Source organism: Homalodisca vitripennis, chromosome 6, assembly GCF_021130785.1.
Source record: "Homalodisca vitripennis isolate AUS2020 chromosome 6, UT_GWSS_2.1, whole genome shotgun sequence".
In the NCBI taxonomy this organism is placed as follows: Eukaryota; Metazoa; Arthropoda; class Insecta; order Hemiptera; family Cicadellidae; genus Homalodisca; species Homalodisca vitripennis.
In genome coordinates this window covers 84382103-84406035 of record NC_060212.1, presented here as the reverse complement: position 1 = coordinate 84406035, position 23933 = coordinate 84382103, and the positions used below count along the sequence as shown (strand labels likewise).

The following is a 23933-nucleotide window of genomic DNA, read 5'->3' as shown; positions in this document are numbered from 1 at the left end:
TACTGCAGATCTGCCACGTGTCTGGACATCATGGTGTGAGATCTAAGTTGAATAAGTCACAGCCCTTGAATATTTAAATAAATAATTGTGGACACATTGATGTGCTATACATTACAATTAATTATCTTCAATTATATCATTTTACATGATCTTTAAATGTAAATGTCATTTTTTGGAAACTTTGTTTTACACTATAAATTCTTTTACTTTTAATGCAAAGATCTTAACAATTTTGAGTAGGGAATTATTTTCTGGAACTTGTTTACATTTTACATTGATGGGATAAAGAAAGTATTCCTATTTTTGCTCACACTTCCTTTTGTAAACTGTGTTTCCAAAAACCAAATATTACTGTCCCCTGCGCATATATATTTTATGTGCTCATGTAACATACTATAATTAATATATTTACAATATACATTTTATGTTAAAAAACACACTAAGTTTATGTAAGAGAAACAGGTTTTACAATTATAAACAAAAATGTTTGCTAAATGTTGCAAAAACAGCTGGCCATAGGGAATTTTAACATTACCGCCGCCATCTAGGGATATAAAGGTTATATTTTCTTTTATTTTTACATAAGAACCTAATTTTAAAATTTGTTTTATTACACAGCACAAGATTTCTGGAAGAATACTAATAACAGATGATTCACACGCTTATAAATCAATCAGCTGTGAAAAATATGTGAGAAGTATCTGTGACAAAACGACTGGTGGTGGGAGGCAGCACTCTGTCTGGCTTTGCTATGGAATTGGTATTTTTGCCAATACAACAGCAGCAAAAAATGTATTTTTAAATAGAAAATGTCTTCTTGCAATAAATGCACTTAATTTGTTCCTTGCCACTATAGAGGTTATTCCACAGTTACTGATATTATCTGGGATGTTAGAATTTTTTGTTTTTTAGTGACATGATTTGTTAATTGGCCTTTTATTTTGTTATCACACATATTCTAAATTTGGCTTCAGCTCTTATCACTATTACCCTAGGCTAGTCACTAAAGTTCTTTAATATACCTTTAAAAGGTGATGATTCTGTAACTGAGCACTGTGTTACATTTTTTTATAGTCAAACTCAACAGTAATTGTGAAAATGGCCCCCTACCTGTTATTAATTTGGATTTTCTTTGGAAAGACTCTGATTCTCTTCTCAACCTGCCAGAAGACACACAAAAAATGGGAAAATTGATTATTTGTGGTAATTTGGAATCTCTCTGGGTCCAGCCATGCTTCCACCACTACCTCCGAAGAAAGAGTTCCATAGGATGCGTTAGTGGTAACTATTGGCCTCATTTCGAGATCCGTTCTGATTTCTTCAATAACTATGTTGTCACCATTGTCTTCACAATGTTAGTACACTAGTAAAATTCAATGGGTTTACAGTGCTAAGCTGACAAAATGTTTAATACAGACTTGTGTACATTGCAACTCATGGGATTTTGGATTGCAACATACATTAGTTGTCACATTTCATCAAGACGAATCAAGAGCGATTTCAAGATAAACCAGGTTGTACATAGAGTGTAAATTAGTTATCGGCTCCTACACAATACAGAGTCACAGAATACTCAAGACATCAAGATGGCAACTGAACTATCTTTTTTCACTATGCCAAAATTTTCTTGATAGCCCAATTTTAAATCAGAATTTGTTTATTTCACATAATGTTACAAATTCGTGGGAAGCATCCAAATAGTTAACAATCGTTTCATACATCTGGTTATTATACAGGGTGTAACTGTAAGACTGTTAGTCTTTTGAAAGACATTTATTAGTCGGCGGCATTTAGCTCTATAATGCTCTTCCAAACTATGAAAACAAAAACAATCCTTTTTTTTGGGATGTCAAGCGTCATTTGTTACAGCGGGCTTATTACAATGTCAGGAACTTTGTCGAGTGCTCTAGTCAGACTAGTTTAAGCTTAGATGAAAGGCCACCTGTATAAGCTTTAGTTTATTTTAGCATTAACAAAAACTTTAGTGCTATTTTATTTGTCTGACCTTGTGTTTATATTTAATTTAATTAGGTTATTTTGAATCACCTGATGTAATTAACTATTACATATTATTGTTGACACTATTTTGCAGTGTTATTTTGTCTGTCAATAAAGAATTTCTGAGTTCTGAAATACACCAACAAACTTCAGGAGTATAATCCTGGGGTCAAAACAAACCAAAAAGTTCCTATAAAAAAAGTTACCTATAAGTTAAAAAGTTCCTATTTAATATTTGAATTTTTATTTTATATGCATTACAAACCAGTCCTATTTCCAAGCACCTCTGTATAACTCATGTAAAATGAGTACCCCCAAATCACTTGACAACTTGCAAGAAATTCCTCTGTAAATTAGAACACAAATCTATGACCTACAGATTTCAATTTGAATTTTACCCGCCAAAACCAATTATGTTCCTTCCTTAGACCAAGAGGAGCCTGTATTAAGTTTCAAGTCTCCAAGACCTTTCTTATCACACGGACAGACAGTGACACATTTTAAAGAATGCCTGTCAGGTCCTTAATGATTATTAATCACATCCAACAAATTCAATACCTCTTTTAGTTTAAGCCAATCAAACGTGTTAATATCTAAAAGGGACAAGAAGAAAAGACAGACAAAAATTTATAGAGATTTATTTAGTCGTTCAAGATAAGAAATGCTCACTATAGAATACATATTATTACAATTAATAGAGATCTAACAAGACTTACTTAATTGGAGCACTGATAAAATGTTCATTAGTCAAAATTATGAATTATTATGTTATTATGTCAAAATTGTTAATTATGTAAGTTACATAACTGCTCCAATTAAATCAATCTTGATGGATCTCTATAAATTGTGTTGATCTTTTTCAAAACTGTTACTTACAGAATGCAGTAATTATTAATAATTTCAGCCACATTAATCACTAAAAAACAATACAATATTTTCCTCATTGTACAAAACTTAAAATTATAACTTAAACAAACAGTTCAGCCTTGGTGTGCAAGGCTAGACATCTACAGAGTAAGCTAATAGGTTAAAATGTTGAGAGAATGGAACGTGTCAGGTACTAATTCACTTGGCAGCTGGCTGCGTGGCAGCTGCAGGGTTGCCAACTGCGGCTGCAGGTGTCGCCATGGCTGCCGCGGCTCCAGCCTGTCCGTAGTTATAACCGTATTGTTGCCAGCCTTGCGGGTAGGAGTAGGTCCCGTCTGCATTCTGTAACAGCACCTCCTAATGTCATTCAACTGTGTTCACACGTTCTCTAAAATACTTTCTAATCCTAATCCTTTTCTTTAAATGAAAAGAAATTACTATTGGGGAATTACATAGACTGGATGCAAATTGAATTTAATATAGTAATTCAATATTCACACTGTGTTTAAAATTTCTTCAATAAGCTTTTCTTTAACATAAATAATTTAATTTAATTTAAGAGATAATAAATAGTAAATTCATCCAAATACAGTTTATTTGTAAGTTCATAAATTTATAAGTTTAATATATATGTTCAATATGATTATTGAACGTGATACCATTCTATACTAACTGATCATAGTAAAATAAAAGACATATTTTGGATTTCTTTAGACTTTTATTTATTTCAAAATTTATTTGTAACATCGTGTCTTGCTTTTTAGTCAAAATAAATCAGGGAAAATATTAAAATGTGAGCTGCACTAAGCAATAAACCAATCCACAAAAGCTGCCTCATTTTCAGTATTAAAATAGAAATAAGCTGATATATAATTTGAAACATGCTTTAATCTTGCTATAATCTATTTTATTTTGTTAATGAGTATGAAATTATGTTTTCATAAAATTCTTAATTAAAATCTAATGCCCTTCGAGTTTTTTGTAGAAAATTTATGCACTAAAACCCCGGACTCAGGTCAACCAAAACCTGGGTCAACGGAAACGGTTATCATTCACATGCATATAAATAATTGAGCAAAATAGTTTATATTCAACAGCTGAACACCGTGCCTAACCCCTGCCTTTAGACAGAAGAGTGGGTATGTGCATGACACGCCACTGTAACAGGATGTTATTCATCCTCTCCCTCTCTCACCAAACCACCGCTGCCCTGCACAAGAGCCCACCGATGTGCTGTGCTATGCCAGCAGCCGCAGCCACGACTCATCCCACTGCTATTAGTCATCCATCTACTCTGCTCCTACCACCTTTCCCAAAGTATAACTTACAGAAATCGTTTTTACATCATTCATTTCATCTACATAACTATTCTAATAGGATATTATTAGATGTGATTGGGTTAACCAAAAAATTGGTTATTCAAAATGGCTGCCCCTTTCCCTTTATTTTGGTTAGCCGGGTTTTACTGTATTGATTTTGAACTCTTACTCAAAAGGTCTAATCTAAGTACAGTCTTTTGTACATTATTTAAATACTATTTTATAATTGCATCTTATAACTAATTTACATATTATTAAAGCTTAAAACCTTTATACTACTTAACACTGCCTGAAACAAAACTCTAGTTTAAAACTGATAAAATAAATTGAAACCTCTCTATAAAGTGTTAATAGCTAACAAAATGTGTTTAATTACTTACCCAGTGCCTGTAAATGTACCTAAAATTCAATTAAACAGTTTGGTTTATTGTGCACAAAAGAGAATCAGAAGTGTTACTGCCATTATAAAAATAAAGTTATAGCATACTATTTACGAACACTGAGCTGAGAGCACATTTTTGTGTTTGATCAAATCCTCTCTTCCGAGCAAAATTGTAATATTCAGCTTTGGTACATCTATACCACTGATACCAGCATATAATCTGATAAGTCTTGACATATTTATGGCTAAACAAGCAGGTCCATGGGAGATAATCTGAATGTCAGTTAAAGTTGCATAAATGTTTGCAAACCTTGTTTGATACTTACTCAGTACACTTTATAACCAATACAGCGAGTGGAATCAACAACAATACAGTTTGATGTCATGTTTGATCATTATCATCACTTCAATGAACTATTAACCAACTTCTCTATCTTCATTGTCTCAATCAGAATAAGCCATCTTTTTTATAAAACCAATAATTGTAATCTAACTAATTCTTGGCCATTAGCAGATTCTAACATATGAGCTAATCCATATACATTATTGATCAGTGAACTTGTTAAGAAAGTTGAACAAGTCTAAAAGTGAACTGTCCTTGTCCACATGAATTGTTCCAAGCTTCAACATTGTTTCTCAATCCAGCGATTGGGAGCCACATGCTCGTATGCTCGAGCAACAACATGTTCAACATTTAATTAATTCTTTTAGCAAATTTGGATAACTACTTACTGTATATACAATGGAAACTTGCGACGCCGCAGTGGTTTGTTTATTTGGAAACCTGTGAAAATTGGACGGTTTAAAGACAGGAAGCGATTTTCAACAGTTTCCTTCACTTTAACTTTGCTGCAAATTGGGAGCAAAAAGGCATGCAGGATCATTTATAGGATATGGAGTTGTTAATGTTCAAATGCAAGTGTTTATCAAAATTGACTAACTACGAAATTCTCTTCTAAATAGTACTCCTTGTAATGATTCCAGTTATACTGTTTAGCAGTCACTTCTTATTGACTCAAGTGAACATTTCCATAACTGCCAACATTCTTTGTAAAAATAACAATAGTAATAACACTCAACGTGCAAACCCCATTATACAGCACACTCCAAAAAACCAGAAACTGAAGCATGCAAATATCAGTTTCCATGCTGAGTAAAACCTTTCTTTGCCTAAAAACCAACTCAGTTGAAAAATGTTTAATCCTTTAGCTTTATAATTGAAATCATGAATGTGTGTGAAACAATGTGATTTTTAAGAAAGTTACATTTTGATTATCAACCATTTCAATGATAATGACAAGAATTTGTCCATGGACACATGTTTCAAGCAGTTTTTGGACACTTCAGATAAAACATTAACTACACACAATCATTATTTTACCTTTTAGTAGACCCAAACAAATTTTAAACTAACTGTATCAAAAACGTATATATACAGAACTTTTGAATTCACAGACATTAAGTTACAGAAGACATTTGATCCAAATTTTTTCAAGGGATGACTTGTACAGTTTAAGAATGATCCTTTTTTAAATAAAACAATAACACATCTTCTTAATTAAATACAGGTTGATTTATTATTTAGCTTAGTAGATTCAGATTATTTGTTTTTCTATTTCTTAACTATCAATTAAGTGAACACTGTAAGTGCTATATTTGTTTATTGCTGTTCAATTAAAGAAAACTTCATGCACAACAGGTCTCTGTGATGTGAGTACTTCACTAACCAAAATAAACCTTTTCAACATTCCAATAAATTCAAAGCATTTTGTTAGTTAGACAATACAATTTATGTCAAATGAAATTTATCTGTATTTTTCTTATAAAAATCACTTTGCTAATAGTTTAGTACTGACCTGAGTCCAGCCCTGGCCGTAGCCGTACTGGCCCCAATAGCCCTGAGGGTACTGTGCCTGGTTGTAACCGGTCTGCTGTGGTGTGTAACCACCAGTAGTGTTGTAACCAGTTGCTGCAGGTGTTGCTGTTGGAGTTGCACCAGTTGGGGGGGCTTGGGCAGGCTGTTGTTGATTTGCACCTGTCCCATAGCCACCTAGAAACCGACGCAGCACTTTAGAAGTCATAGATTGGTATTGCATATCAATTTTCTAAATTTGGTAAATTTTGGCCATACTTAGGGAAGTGCAAATAGTGAAATTTGAGATTGAATTGAGTACAAATACAAAAATATTCTTTTATTTTCAATACATCAAATATTGAAATTGCATCAGATAGGATAATATACAAGTTATATAAGATTATTAAAGTTTTTCAATTTGTAATGTCGCAGTTAATGTAATGTTATTATTGAAATGATCAGGTGATCATTAATCACAGTTAAACAACATTAATAAGTCAATTAAAGTATTCTAAATAACGTATGATGGTCAATAAAACATTTACTATTCCATTATTATAATTTATCACAGTGAAATAAACTTGGTATCAAAATGTTTATGTAAAAAGTAACCTATGTAAACCTTATGTAAAAGTTTCACTATTCTTTAAAAAGTAGAAATAAAATCTCCCGTTTTTTAGTTATTAAAGTTTGAAGTGTGCATGGCTGCCATTTTTAAATCTGATATTTTTTTATTAATTCTTATTAGACTAAAGATTTACCAAAGTTTGAACTTTATGCCTTCTTTCAGTTGAAATATATAAGTATTTTTCCTAAACTAAGCAAGATAGAACTAAACTATGCAAGAGAGGACTGTACTTTATATGACATGTCTTACTTATTTTGACCTGAAAAATGTCATGGTGAAGTTTGATAGAGTAAAATGTGGACACCCCCACCAAGCCTGTTGCAACTGTCCTCATGGTAGTACTTTCCAAGTTTTTAAAAAACCACTGAAAACTAACCCAAGAACTCAAAATGATCCCCCATTTCAAGTTTTATATACATAATGCAGCTTTTATAAACAATAACTATCCTAAAAAGTTCAAACAAGTTGAAACTTAGTACAAAAAATTATCTTATAAATAATTACCCATTTCATTTCAATATGGCAGCAGTTTTAAAACTTTTAAATTTACAACTTTGATATTTATGGACATTGAGAAAAAACAATCTGTGTTCTGGAATCTTTATAAAATTTTATAAATATTTTGGTTAAGTTTATGGGATAGCTTGGTACGCCATTTTCTTTCAATATGACAGCCGTTCAAACTTTTTTTTAAATCTTAACTTCATTATTTATGACCGAAGAGGAAAAATTTATCTGGAATGCTTATAACATTTCCTAGATTTTGTATAATTAACAATATTTTTGTATCTCTAACTATTTTCAAGATATTGAGTAGGCCCACAAGTAACTCCCCTGAGAAAAAAATTACTGATATTTCAGTTGTCACAAAACCAACTTACTTCTTTCCGACTGAGCCGGAAGGACTATTTCAATTGTTGTAGTATTTCAAAATGTAAAATATATTTTAGTATGTAAATGGGTTGTATTATCACAAAATTAAAACATTCAGTTTTACAAAACTTTACATCTACAACTTAACTTTACTTTTTTACAAAGTTTTACTACAGTTGTATGTAAATACATGGTATGATAAGAGATATGAATTTTAGTAAATAGTGACTTGCAAGAAAAAATCATGGTATTAACCATTACTTTTAGATTGTTATTGTATTTAAGTAAAATTTTGTTGTAAGAGGGATTTCCACATAGATTTATACCACAGCTCTTATCAGAGTAAATACAAGCAAACAATATTTTCCAATGCTTAGACATCAGTCCTTGGTGCAAGATGTAATAATACAAAATAAGTATTTTGTTGCAATAATGTTGGCTAAGAATTTTAAGTGTAATTTTTAGGTTGAATTGATCCCAAAAGCAGACAAAAATAATAACTACTGAGTTTCATTGCATTTGCATCAATTATAATTAACCACTAACTAAATTGGTTTCACCTTTGCTTGGTTATAATTCATTAATTGCATTTAGATATGTATATATGTACATATATACATACTACGGTGATTTAACGGGTGATTTTCATTAAAGTCAATTGATCGAAAGTGTATTATAACAATTTATTTTGAAAAGAAAAGATCTTCACTAACAATTCAATATATTAGTTTAAAAATATTAAGTTTTCTATATGTAATGATTTTTTTTTCCTAAACGTCCGGTAAATTCAGACTTCGGCACTTTTCAGACACCTTTTGACGTCCGGTAAAATCGCACGTTGGCATTCAAAGGGTTAATATAAATATATGTAAACAGTACTATTAAGATTATCTACAAAGCAGTATCACCAGCATAAGAGAATAGTGTAGAATACTCAATGGTACTATAATGATTAATTTCCATATTTAATCCTTTAATTAATAAGTGCATGTATTTTTAAATAGGTAACAGTAGAAATTATAATAGTCCATTAGAAATTATCTTAGCTCTTAGGCTTATGCATCTAGTGTCATGAACATGATGAGCATCAAAAGTGAAAATCAGAATACTAAAAAGTCATTACAAGTCCTAATACCAATCATCAATATAAATCACTCTATATTTACATATTATGAAATAATGTAATTCTGAATTAACAAAATTATATCTATTTCAATTGGATAATTATTAACAACGCCAACAAATATTATTTCAAAATTTGAACCTCAAAGTTTTCAAGTTAAACAGTTTAATTGTTTGAACTAAAATAACTGAAAACAGTTAGTGAAATCTTTGGCTTTATAAGAGATTAGAACTTTCACTGTTGATGTAAATTATTTTATTGTTTAGGTTTACATTAAATTTTAGTTTGACACTAAAGAGAATTGGTTCATATCATTCTGGTACTGAAAATCAATTATTAACAATTTTTAATAAGATATTTTAAAATTAATATTTTAATAATAAAATTATTTATTACTTTATATTACTTGAACATTTTAATTAACTAGACATTTTATGATAGAAAATTTGAAAACGTAAATATTTTCTCTTAATTACATTTACCTTTATTTGCCCAGGCCTGCTGACCCCAGCCTGTAGCAGGTGGCTGGTTGCCCTGCTGGTTGTAGCCGCCACCTCCACCCCCACCCTGGTTGAAACCACCACCCCCACCACCCTGATTGTAGCCACCGCCACTGCCCTGGTTGTAGCCCTGTGGTTGCTGTTGCTGCTGGTTATTGTAGCCACCTCCTCCTTGACCCCAGCCAGAGTTGTAGCCCTGGTTGCCCCAACCTTGACCCCCTCCTCCTCCTCCACCTCCTTGGTTGTTTTGGTTTCCAGAGTTACCGCCCTGTAATGTCAAAGCCAAACGATAACTAAACACTCTCTTAAGAGATTGAATAATATTTCAAATTAATCACATAAAAAACACCCAAGCTAATGTATTTGTTTGTAATTTCCAATTTTTGTTAAAAACTTGTGGTCATCACATGTGCCTAGAGTGCTTAATGAGTAAATACATTTTTTATTATTTTTGCCAAATTTTGTCTACTTGATTCAGAAGCCTAATAACACAACTGTTAAGAGTTTTAGTATTTAAAGAGTGTTAACTTTAGGTGTATTTTTCGTGAGATTTTGAAGTTTGCCAAAAAAAGAAAAAAATGCAGTTGACCACCAAAAGGTGGTTGGGTCTGTATGTGTACCAACCTCATGAAACGCACTCTTCATACTTACAGCCCCCCACTACCATGATCAGTAACTGATTCATTCATATTCATTAAAGCGTTTGGTCATCAATGATTTTGATCAATTATAAATATTCAGATTTCAAAAAAATTTATTTGATTGTTATATAAAACCAACTAATTAATCCTAATCTAATTAATTTTGATTATTAAATCCACATTCAAGTTTTCAATTGTTTTACCTTTGCTCCAAACACCGAACAATGTTTCATATTTCATTACTCTTAAGTTTATTCAAAAATTAGGATATTATTGGATATGATTTATTTTTTGCAATAGACAAAAGCATTGTAAGAATAAAAACATTTTCCGTCATTAAACTGTTTATTGAATGAGGCTGTATACTGAAGATCTAAAAAGGTATATGTAATGTACTACTAAGAAGTCAAATTTGATCTGAATCATTTAGAAATACAGTGGTTATCATATTCACAAGTCAGTATGTTATATTACTTATTCTGTATTGAGCCCATTAAATGTTTATTGTTCATTTTTAACATAATTTAGTGGCCAAGAGTCAGAGAACAGAAATATACTGGGATGAACAATCAATACCCATTAGCTCACCTGAGAACAAGCCCTCCATTTCAGAGGTAATATGAGACTTATTGCGTTGTCAGACTCTGTTAGTGGAGATTGGTGTGATAACATATCTCCTTCTTTCACTTCCATCAAAAGGAAGTGATAGTAATTTAATTCGACAAACATATCTCCAATAATGGAGGTAGAAGAATGTATTGCATTATATTTTAATTCACCTTACATTTGAACTACTGAGCAAGTGACAGACCTGGAAAATCAAGGCAGGGAGGACATGAGGATTCATGATAGGAATAATGTCTGGGTTAGTCTCTTGTTTCACAAGCATCATCTGTAAGAATGTAAAATCAGTGTCCACACTAGCCTTACAAACAGTGGATAAAAAAAACCAGCTAAATACATGTTTCGGAATATAAAGATTCCAACTAAATATCTCTTTAAACATCATTTCTGGGATTGTACAAAGTATACTTCTTTCTTGTCATAATTGTACAGATTAAATCATTAGATGGCACAAAAACATTTAAATTTTAAAATTATCAAGATATTACCATATTACTTTACTGCGGTAGTTTCTGAGACAAAAGGTACCCAAGAGATACTAGACTAGTAGGTAACTATCACACACAGCTCAGTTTAGTAGTTTAGTCGATTTAGTGTAGCATGGAAATGTTTTGTGTAATTAAAGTCAACTTCAACAAAAAATTTGCTATCAGTTGATATTTCATTTCGTTTTATATTTAACTTAGGTACTGCAGGGACAGCGACGGTAAAACATCATCGTGAAAATGCCACTTTATAAAGTAACTATAATGCTTTTCGGCGAAATTAATCGTAGCATTAAATAGCGAATAAATAAATGTATCAATCAGTATGAAATTTGGTAATTTTAGATCTTTGATACAAGTCGGAGAGAAAACAATATAACATTTAATTAATAATGTATTTAATTTTCACTCTTGTAATTTCTTTGCTATTGTTTAAGTACTGGTTAGTTTGTTTATTCATGTTTCTTGTTGCAAGTACATAATATTATTTGAAGTTATTATTTAATCAAGTAGTATAATCATGTTTTGAAAATTATTTCTCTTTCATGGGAGCGATGTAGTGAAAGGAATAATTAGTTATTTGTTTCAAAATAACCCAAGTTTTGTAATCTATATAGGCCTAGGTTAGGAGTGTTGTTTGTATTTTAGCAAGTTTTATTTATTTAATACATTGAATTTTACTTACATTACATGCATTTAAAATGGATAGGAACTATTTAGATCAATCTAGTGATATAAGAGAGTTGTTAGGAAGTGAACCAGTAGACCATGTGTTGAATCTGATGAGGCCTAGTGCAAGATCTCAGTGGCCCAACCAAACATTGGTTTATAATTGTACATTTTTGTAAATACATTTTTATAACAATTAGGGATATGTGTTCACAATACTGAGTGTTTAGTGGATAAATAAAATTTTATTTTTTCAAATGAGAAGAAAATTTGAACATCGCTTATAACTTTTAAGATATAAAGTTTGACATAAATGAAAAGTTTATGCTTTCCTGATTCATAAATATGAGTTATGCAACATCATTTTGTACTTGTACTTGTTGTTGATAAATTATATGTTATTCCTGAATTTTGATATAATATAACACTATTTCATGTAAAAAATAACTATTATTGCTGTAATATATGTTACCAGGGTAATGTCAATTTCCATAACAAAAATTGCTGTGTTGAAATGAAATGAAATGAAATGAAATGAAAAATGCCTTTATTTACAGAGGCGAAGTTAGGACTTAAAAGTCCTCTCTACCACTTAACCTCCAAGTGTTGCAAAGTTTTATCAACATAAAAATACAACTTTATTAAATAAGTCCATCAAACTATATTTTCTGAAACTAAATAAATGTTTAAATAATTTTTATATTTTGCAATTTTGATTTAAAATAAATTTAAAACTTTTGTTGGTATGGTCTCATCCCAATAAAACGAAAACAATATACAAAAAGTTTAAAATTTCCAAAAAAATAAAATAAGAATTTTACTTATAAAAGTATGCATAGTAAAAAATACAGATTTGAATGAAAAAATTATTTATGACAATTCATAACTAAATAACTTTTAGTATTTCTTATATTTTCTATAAACTACCCCCTTGCAAAACCTGGAAAAGTGGCTTCCAAATAGAGATAATTTAGTTGCCAGTTCTTGGGTTAAAGCTTTATTAAAAAACACTTGCCATGTTTTGTTCAATAGCAAATAACACTTCATAACACAAGAATAGTCACAAAATAAACCTTGGCAAAAAAGAATCAGTTTGCTATAGCCCCAGGCAAGACTTAACTATAAAATTTGCAACAAGTTGCATAAAGCTTTATTAATAAAACAAATGTTCACTATTTAAACTACACTTAGTACAGCACTATCAAAGACAAATTTTCTGTAATACTGTAAAACATATGCAAAATAATTAAAAACTAATACAAATAAATGTTATAACAATAAGTTAATTGCAATATTATCTTGTAATGAAAAGCAATCTCAAACAAAACCCCTAAATTATTTGAATAAAAGAAGTATGATTGAATTATTTTTCAATTATGGTTTAACCTGCCGACTGATGAATGATTGATGGCAGATGTTATCTGGTAAGTGCATAATTTTATTCAGGTTTCTAACAAAAAAAGATATATGACAAAATTATTACTTACCATTTAGCATATTTTTTTAATATCTGAAAAATATGCGTCGCAAAGATAAAATCCAGCATATCATTCTGGAAGATTCTTATTATCAGTCGGAGGGTTAATAAAATATGAGAAGAGTTATTTGTAAGCGTATTCCAATATTTTTAACATAAAATTTACAACCACACTACTACTTACCTTGTTATCTCGAGGTCCCCTGTCCGGTCCCCCTCTGTTGCGATCATAGCCTCCGTCTCTGTTTCCTCCACCACCTCCTGTAATAATCATCCAATTAAAATCAGTAAAAATGGTTTATGTAACAGTATTTTTAATTTAATTAAATTTCTGTATTCATTTTACATGCTTTTATAAACTAACAATATCAACCCTTTTATATTCTGTGTCAGAAATCTGCTACCACCAAAATTCCTGATACAATCCTTTGTTGGTGCTGCTCCTGTGAGACTGTTTTACTGCCTGTACAGATTAGCAATGTCTACAAAGTTGAAAAATATTCAATAGCTTGCAAATTTATTTTGCTTTGATTTCTCAAACTACAACTTTACCTCAGCTATTTGTGTTTTATTTGTAATTCAAAATACCAAATGTTAATGTATATTACATACTTCTCTAAAATACAAAACTACACCGTTATGTTGGCTTGGAAGCAAACATGAGGTCAGCTAAATCATCATTTTATGAAAAAAGTCAATTAAACTATGTGTTATATGTAGTGGTGGATCAGTTAGCATGTTAACATAGTTTCTCTAGAGCCCCACTCACTTTCTTAAAACCCGGTGTGGGGTTAGGGAGACAATGCCTTACCATCACCACAGATCCCCAATGTGGGGCTCTAGAGCCACATGTTTCGTTAATTTTTTGTATATTGAGACTAACCCAACCGTATTTGCAATAGACATAAAATATATCTTATAGCATTTTCAAGTGGCTTTTAATCCTTTTTACGTAAAAAAGTTTTGTTTTATGTATCAAAATCAATCAAATCGTGATCGTCACGAACGTGTTAAGTGGTATAAAATTAAAAACCTCCGTTTTGAGGGAACATGTAAAACTACCAGCTAGACACCCGGAACTTAAAAAACTTCCAGGACACATTTTGGGATGTGTTCTAGAAAACATGTATATAGTTTAAGTACAACTATACCAATATATACAGCCAGTATAGTTATACTGTTGGGTTTACCAGTTTAACTCTGTTATCTGTGTGTAAAATTTAAAGTGCACAAATTAATTTAGTAACTCAGGTACTGGTGACCATCACTGCAGAGACGGTCTAACATCATCATCAAAAAGCCACTTTATGTAGTAACTATAAAGCTTTTGACAAAAGTAATGGTAGCATTCGATAGTGGATAAATCGATGTATCGATTAGTATGAAGTTTGGTACTTTGACATCTTTGATGCAAGTTGGAGAGAATAAGAAAGAATAAGAATAAGAAATAATTTATTCCTTCAGTAGTTTACAATTAAACTAATAAAGACATTTGCCCGGAATTACTAGCCATAATATTAAAAACCTATGGCTAGCACAACTGAACCTAACATAATTATTTATATATTAACAGTCGATAATTGTCAACTTAAAAAATTGCGGTTCACACTGTAGCATTCTTAATTTAAGAAGAATATATTATTTCATTTTCATTCTCATCTGTGCTTTAAAGCCCGCACGTATGTCCACTGCATATCCAATCGGTACATTCCAAACCTCAGTTCAAGTGCCAGATCATCCAACGTAATCTGATGTCGGAAAATTTGGCCGATCTGAGACATGATTTGAGTTTAGGAAAGTAACAATCAGAAATGCTTTTGACCATCAATGAGGTCTTCAGTGGAGCGACATCATACCGCACCTCAAACAAAAAAAAAAAGAAAAACGTCCTTTGAGATAAGTTTTAGGTAGTATTAAATCTCAGATCACATGAGCACCCGAAAAAGTTATATCTTTAATTTTGGTACTACTAGTAACATATGTATGATAACATAATCTAGATCTACTTATATCACATAATAACAGGATTTAGGACGACAAAAACTCCATATAGCTCCACAGCACTACAAAAGATTGTTAGGAGTCAAGCTGTGTTTCTCGCTGCATTACTCACAATTTGAGTGACCAAAATATACAATGCATTTGTATTTTTTATTTTACAGTAATTCCTAAAATTTCCAAGAATGTTATATAAATATTACGTTGTAAAGTCGAACAGTATTTCAAATAGTAAAAGGTAACCCTCAAGAGACAATAGTATACTCACCTCGCCTGTCATTGTAGCCACCTCTGTTCCTATCAAAGCCACCTCTGCCGCCTCCCCTTTGATCACGATCAAAGCTGCCTCTACCTCCTCCACCACCGCCTCTGCCACGGCCACCTCCATCTCTAAATCCTCCATCTCTGTTATTGTAGCCACTATCTCGCTGATTGTAGCCGCCGCCGCCACCACCACGATTGTTGTAGTCATCTCTATCATAGCCACTGCCACTGCCGCCACTACCACTACCACCACGATTATAGTCATTGTCTCGGAAGCCACCACCCCCTCTACCACCATAACCACCTTCATTGTCCCTGTAACATCATTAAATATATTGTAAACTGGAGTAACACTTACAAAATATTCATATTCTCCTATTTTTAATTTATAAATATATTACTGCTTTTATTGTTATTTAATTTTAAACGTCCTGAATGTTATATATGTGTTCAGGTAACAAAACCCCAACAGCTCTACTGTTCAAACAAAATTTCTTCTTAAGTACATCCGAAACACAATACATTGCTTTTGTATTATCATTATAAAAATAAAAAAATTTAATTAATAATTAATGTAATCCAGTTTTTCCATTATTGGGCATAATCAGCCGTCCAATGACCTAAACTTCATGAACCTACTGTAATATATAAAAACAAATAAGATCTGGCAGGCTACACTATACCTGAAGTTGTTGCGATCAAAGCCACCACCACCTCGTCCTCCTCGACCCCCACGTTGATTGCGATCATATGGGCGGTCACGGTGATCATTGTTGCGGTTATTTCTCCAGGGCCCACCTCCCGGTCCCCTGTTATCCATATCTCTGTCATAACCACCTCCTCCACCAGGACTCCTACAACAGGCGCATAGATTGTATGACGAAACATGAGCAAATTGTAATTTTATCCAAATAAGAGAATCAAAACAAACTCTAACCCACGTCATGCCATAAAATATACCATATTAACTATTAGAGCCATTTTTATAGATCACTGTTGTAAAATTGAAATTAAGTTATATAATATGATAAAGGACTCTCATTACTACTATATTATAACCCTGAAACATTTTCTATTAAACAGCCTATAAGCCTTCTGTCTGACCTGTCTCTCCAACCACCTCTGCCACCTCGGTCTCCTCCTCCTCCTCTTGGCTGCCAACCTCCTCTCCCTCCTCGATCCATGCCTCCTGGAACGCAGTAGAATTTTTAAATAACACAAACTAAAAATGCTTTTCAAATTTAATTAAGTACGACTGTTAGCCACACTATGTTAACCCGACAGTATAAGCTTTCCTGAAGGACCCAAAAGAAATTTTGAGAAATAAAGATTTACAATCAGAAAAATATATGGATTATTCCAAAATATTTTTACTGTACATTGATACAGTCTATTAAAACCCAATTCATAACAATTCTTTTTGTATATACCATTTGCAGAAAATAAAATACAACTACAGCAGAGTTAAGAGCTTATACAGGGTGGCCATTAAAAACCTCATTTCAAATTCCCGGTTTTCCTGGTTTTCCCAGTAGAAAATTTCCGATTATCTAGTCTATTTTCAAACCAAATAGACAACTGTAGTACTGTATTTAACCCTTACACCAAGTGCAAAGATGACGTTTTATCGTCATTAGCAGTATTTGCAAGCAATGCCAACATAACATTGTGTATGCCTAATAACCTTCCTTTCCAAAGTACCAAAGTGTTTGATGTTTAGAAAATACATGTTTCCAACTCGGAAATATAAAGATAACAAATAATTACCAACACAGCGCTACCGTGGAGCAGACTGCAGCTCAAGTATTGCTGGTCAGACGTCTAGCGGTGGACTGACTTTCGGTACCAGACAATGATTTCACCGGTACACAAGGGCATATTATTCAACGAACAGAACTCTGAAGCCTGTTTGTAACACTGTACATTTTTGGCTTGTGCTATCTATCTAACACACGTCTTTCCAAAACATTATTTTCTCTCAAGAATAAGAGTTGGACAACTTCGTCCGGACACCCCACTTCGGCGATTGAATAATAGTTAAGTACAATAAACCCGTCTGTATCAGTTTTTTTTTTTTTTTTTTCCCCCCCCCCCTTCCTGAGGGAAAAGGACAATTTGTTCCCGCACTTAGTCCTAAAAGGACCTTTGCGCCTCCCTTACTTTAATTTGTGCCCTCAAAAACCGAGGCTTTTGCAAAAGCCAATCAGATTTAAGGGCTCCTGTTCTCTAATGTCCTTGGGGCTGAGGAGATATGCTCCCAAGTATCTTTTCCTAGTCTCTACTATGGCAGGACAATCCAACCAAATGTGCTCCGCTGACTCCTCCTCTTCTCCAAAGAGTCTACATTCGCTGCTCTGACTAAGGCCTACCTTCAAAAGGTGCTTCCTCAGAGGGCCATGTCCTGTCAACATTCCTAATATCAGTCTTATATCCTCCTTATTCTGGTCTAGGAGAGCTGTCCACCCTTTTGCATAAGGAGAGATAAACATTTTGGATATTCTTAAACCCGGTTACTACCGCTAAACATTACAGCTTAAAGCGTACCACTCGTTTAGTGCCGAAGTCAGAAACAATCAATCGGCCAATTTTATTTATCCAATGCATTGTTACGGTTTTTTTTTGGGGGGGGGGGGGGGCTTGCCGCGGCACAGGAGTAGAACTAACCAAGATAAACTCACTACACTATTGGAGGTAACCTTAGATCAACCGGCTTTAGATGTAGCTCACGAACATTTCAATCTTCATTCACAATTTCACGAGCCACGTCGCGTAAAATACAATGTTTTGTGAATAATCAATTATTGATTCAAGAATCTGTCAAATTATGTCTCTATTTTTATAAGTTCTTGGAGACGGAAAAATTATTTTTGAAATGTTCCCGGCTCATTCCCGTTATTTTTAACACATTTTATTATATATAACAGTGTGTAAAACTTGTTCGTATCAGATAATATGCCAAATACCAACAATGGAATTTATGGGTTACCAGACTGTTTTTATTTTAGTTAACCAGTCATATTGACAGTCAAACGAAACAAAGCTAATAACATTATGCAAGGCCTCTCTGGAAAGTATCTGATGTTTGATAATTACTGCTTGTCTACAGCAGCTACTGTTCTCAGATTCAGCATGCACTCTACTACTTGGACATAACATAGCTCTTATTCATACCTTAAAAAGTCGGACATCATTAAATGCACAGTTGGTGGCACTTTGGCCACAAGTGAATTGTGTCTAATAGAGAGTACTTTAACCTTTTCGCCGCGTAAATCGACAATAGTCGACTCACCGTTTTTTCCGTTCGCGCCGCGTAAATCGACTTTAGTCCACGGCAGCAGAAAAAACTTCTCCGTTGGCTGTGTAAGTCGACTATAGTCCCAAGTGAGTAAACGCCATATTCCACTGCCTTCTGTAAAGTGCTACAGCCGCGCGGCAAATATTTGAACTAGACTAGTCACATGACGATGTTGGCAGTTGTTCGGGATCGCGTCTCTGCTGCTTTTGCCGTGTTTACTAACATTAAACATTGGTTATGTTTGGTTATTTGTTTTGATTTATTGTATTCATATTGTTTAGTTTTTATTGCTTAATATTTTAATGCAAGTAAGTGTTTTAACATTAAACATTAAAAAGTGTTGTGTTAGTGAATATCTTACAACAAAAAGGCTGTGATTGTTAGGTATGTAGGCTAGTCAGGGACAATAGTTTTTTACAAAATTTCTAACCTGTTGAGGTCATCCTGTTTAATAATGGAACAAATAACCGATGATGAGATTAATGAATATTTGAATCATGGTAATGAAGACTCAGATTTTGAAATAGGTGATAACAATGTAGACTATTCTTCTGAAAGTGATATAGATGGTCCATTAGATGAAAATAGCCCTAGAGCATCTAGGCCTAAATCTCAACAAAACAATGCTACTTTGTGGGATGAAATTCAAATAGGTTCTAACATAGTATTAGACAAAATACCTAAATTTACACTTTGTGATACACCTAAGGTCAAATTTGAAAACCTAACTCCAACTGAATCATTTCATAAATTCTTTCCTGAAGCAATCTATAAATATGTAGCTGAAACAGACAAATATTTATTCTTTACAATGTTGTGGATGTAACAACTGACATTCCCCAAACGTTCTAGACTACACCAACTAAAAGAAATCGATGAAAGGGACATGAAAGCTTTTGTAGCAACGCAAATTTCAATGGGACTCATTCATAAGCCAAAACGAAGAATCATATTTTCAAGACGGCTTTTGGCTGACAAAAACTCCGGCATTTTCCAAAAATATTTTCTAGAGACCAATAATCAACTAATCAAGTCTTTTTTGCATTTCAATGATAATAGCAATCAGGTGTCAAAGGGTAATCCTGGATATGATCCACTGTTCAAAATAAGGCCCTTGATAGATTTTGTTTCTAAAACATATCTAGACAACTATGAGCCTGGAGAGGCACTTTCTATAGATGAAAGTATGGTTAAATTTAAAGGTAGGCTATCCTTCAAACAATATCTCCCAAGCAAGCCATCAACAAAAACGGGGAATCAAGGTATGGTCGCTCTGTGATCTTCAAATGGATTTCTGTTGAGATTCAAGGTGTATACTGGGAAGAAAAACCGACAGTAAAGATGAGGGCCTGGGTAGTAGAGTTGTAAAAGATTTGTTACTAGGTTTTGAATCTACTAACAGAATCATATACAATGGACAATTTCTACTCTAGTGTTGATTTATTCAACGACCTGAGGTTGAGTGGGTTGGGAGCATGTGGTACGGTGAGAGCAAACCGAAAAAAATTTGCCTGCACAAATGAAAAATTTGAAGAAAAAGAAAGGTGACTTCCCAACAACATGGATCCGAGAATCTAAGGATATGATAGCATTGTTCCTGGCAAGATACAGGAAAAGTAAACATGCTCTCTACTGTAGGTGACACTGGAGTAAAAATTAATTGAAGTCAGATCAAAGACAGTCAGACGAGAAGTCACGAAACCCAATATTCAAGTACTGTACAACAAAAATATGGGTGGAGTAGACTTATTTGACAAGTTTTGTTCTACGTATCCTTATGGGCCATAAATCAATGAAATGGTACCACCCCCTATGGCATTTTGTCATTGAAATTGCATTGATAAATGGCTGCATAGCTTATAATATGCAAAAATGGTGTAAGATCTCTAACCCACAAAAAGTTTCGAGAACAGGTTATTGACGGGTTACTAAGTGCATGGCAACCTAGAACTGCAATCCGACGTGGTCGAAAATTGAGCAACCCTCTTGATGACAGACTATCAGGGAAAATCCATTTTATCAGCCAATATGGAGATAAAAACCACAAACCCCAACTGTGCTGTTTGTAGTATCCTACCATCAAGCTGCACCAAAAAAGGGAAAGGCACGTGTAAAAAGAAAGCAAACATCGTATTTTTGTAAAACTTGCCAGGATGAGCCACCCCTGTGCATAGTTCCTTGTTTTGAAATTTAATCACTCTATAAAGATTTATAAGAAAACTTGCAATTGCTAAAAACCAAGACAATCTTGTAAGGCTATAAGAGAATATTGGACAACATTTTTGCATTTTTTATTTTTTATGTTTAGGCCTACTAACTTGTATTTATTGTGACTTATTACTTGAAACTATTAAAAAAGTAAATTGAAGAATGAATAGTTTTAACTTTGTGTAAATAATTCTAAATGTATAAAAGTGAGTGTTGTGAGACATGGACTCCCTGCTACTTCTGCGCCTCGTGCGAATCACCACATTTTCAGCTTTACTGGTAAATTTATATTATTATGTACAAATTACTTGTTACACACAATATCATATATGGGTGTATGTACAATTAAATTATGATATAAAGTTCATTCAGATTGCACATCAACCAACGTATACAATTTAATATTTTTTTTACAAATTTTTTTTATAAAATAACTAAAAAACATGTATTATTCACCATAAAAAATTTTAATGTTGCGTTTTTCATACTAAAACATGTGTATAACATCTCAAGGAACCAAAAAATAATAATGTTTAATAATTGTAGGAAAAAAAAATTTTTTTTGTCAAAAATGTAAATCTTGGAACAGTGTTGGTTTATTAATTCGCGGCGAAAAGGTTAAAGGAGACAGTCTGGTTGCAATAAGCTAGTTTTCAGTATTATCAAAATATTGGATTGTAATAAAATAAAACTGCTAAATTACCTAAAGATGTTTTGATAACTTGAAGTCAGATACATTTCAGATAAACATAAAAAAATACTAAGTTACAGGTGAGAAAATTATGTATTGTTTACTGTATTATTTTAAATAACACATGCTATAAAAACTATTACATCTTTGATACTTTCAGGACTATATTTTCTAAAATATAGTAACCAAATAACTATATAAAATTATAAGAAAAATAATAGCATCACGGATTATATAATGTATATAAATGGTTTTATAAATGTTTACATCATATACATAAAAACAAATTATTATAATTAGACTAGATGGTGATAATAAAATCCAGAATTTTCTAAGCTTGACTCCTATTTCAAACCTTAAAAAGCAGATTCCCGATTTTAAAATTTGGAATCCTAATAGCCTAAGTTTGATTCCAACAAAATCACCAAATCAATTTCTGAATTTTTACAACTTTGGAAACCGCTCAGAAAAAAAAATCGCACTATATAATGGAATTTGTGGAGTTTCAGAGAAATGGTAATATTTTAAGAACTGCTATATACTCAACCTTCTACCTTTATTTTATAGATTATAAAATGGGCTTCCAGAATAAATACCTTCTATCTAAGGTATGGGCATTTATTTGTGAATAGACTCAAACAATGTCCAGCATGTGCAAACATAAATGTAGAAAAAGCAAACTGCAAGGGAATAATATTTGCAAAAACTACGATCATTTGTTTGTACATCTATGGTTTTCCATAAACGACGTACAACAAAAGCCGTTTAAGCAATCGGAAATTTGCCATCTGCTAAAAGCCGAATATTAGTGATTAAGTGAATCTAAGAGATTTAATTGTCAAATCTGAATCTTTAATGAAGATTTAGTGGATACGAGATTTGGCTTAGACACATAACTAAGGCTACGCCTATACAAACCACAAACAAAACTACAAAACTTATGTCGCCTAACATGGTGGGTGGTTGGTCAGCGAATACATACCTATTGTGACCTGTTTTAATAATTAGTGTTGTGGGTAGTATTTTTTAAGTGTATGTTTTAGAGTTAGTGAAATTGAAATTCAACATGGTGGCTGTGATTCCTGACTTAAGTGTATCACAACGCTCTGGTATGATTTGTTCATTTTAACCTAGATTGTAATTATGTGTTAGGTTAGTGATTCACCGGAAGAAGAGATCAAATTGCAGATCTGAAAACGAAGTGTTCGTTTTGTTTTGGTTCTTTTTTATCAATGAACAATGGCAATGTCTGGAAAAATCCTGTTTCCTTTACAATCCTTCCATTGTCAAAAACAAACTTCACAATCTTTCCATTGTTAAAAAAAACATCAAACAAAGAAAATCACAACACTTGTGGTACATTATTTTACACTTATTGTAAATTACTTATACAATTATCTATGAGACTAAAACAGAAACATTTTAACATTATGTAATGAATAGGATAAAATATAAACTTAACACTTTGTAAACAGCAGTGAACATCACATTACATAATGTTCAAATGATCAGCTAATATAAATCATCTGTTTGGTTGAGAAAAACAACGAGCTGTATAAAAATAACTTTTACAAAAACTTAATGATAAAAGGTAGAATAATTCACCCCCTATCGAATGAGATTAAATAGGACTACTGCCTATACAAAAACAGAACAATATAGTCACGGGAAACCAACATATAGCAGTTAGTGCCAAGTACAGAAAGACAGAAATAAAATTGCTGTATATTCATACCACTTCTGAATCCACCACCACCTCCTCTGTCACCTCCAGGTCTGTCTCCTCGCCGGTCCAAGACCCCTCCGAAACCTGAGCCAAAAACAATTGTGTAAAATGAATGTTGAGTCAATAATTACATTGTAAGTATGTATAATAACTAAATTCACTCACTATAAAAACACACACATAGCAGTACAATCAAAAATGTCACGGTAAGTGAATAATTAAAACATTTGCTCTTACAATGAACACTGTATGTATATGAAATCAAGTCTCTTTATTAAGTATGAAGTAATAATATGTCCTGATAGGTGAC

At 32.6% G+C, this 23933-nt stretch overlaps 1 protein-coding gene across 4 annotated transcripts in view; it reads right to left on the bottom strand.

Annotated features, from left to right (window-relative positions):
- Positions 1–2620: 2620 nt before the first annotated feature.
- Positions 2621–23933, bottom strand: part of LOC124364480 (heterogeneous nuclear ribonucleoprotein U-like protein 1) — an 84956-nt gene continuing 63643 nt past the window's right edge. For 2 of the 4 annotated variants that reach the window (XM_046820006.1, XM_046820007.1), the window contains exons 14-21: positions 23633–23707; positions 16808–16892; positions 16387–16557; positions 15708–16018; positions 13626–13702; positions 9528–9813; positions 6423–6616; positions 2621–3207 (exon numbers count right to left, since the gene is read on the bottom strand). In XM_046820006.1, the coding sequence (XP_046675962.1) occupies positions 3064–3207; positions 6423–6616; positions 9528–9813; positions 13626–13702; positions 15708–16018; positions 16387–16557; positions 16808–16892; positions 23633–23707 (1343 nt within the window). In that variant the 3' untranslated portion in view covers positions 2621–3063. Of the gene's footprint in view, positions 3208–5298; positions 5351–6422; positions 6617–9527; positions 9814–10946; positions 11079–13625; positions 13703–15707; positions 16019–16386; positions 16558–16807; positions 16893–23632; positions 23708–23933 lie in introns of those variants that run through there. The other 2 variants (XM_046820008.1, XM_046820009.1) reach the window with 2 other exon arrangements.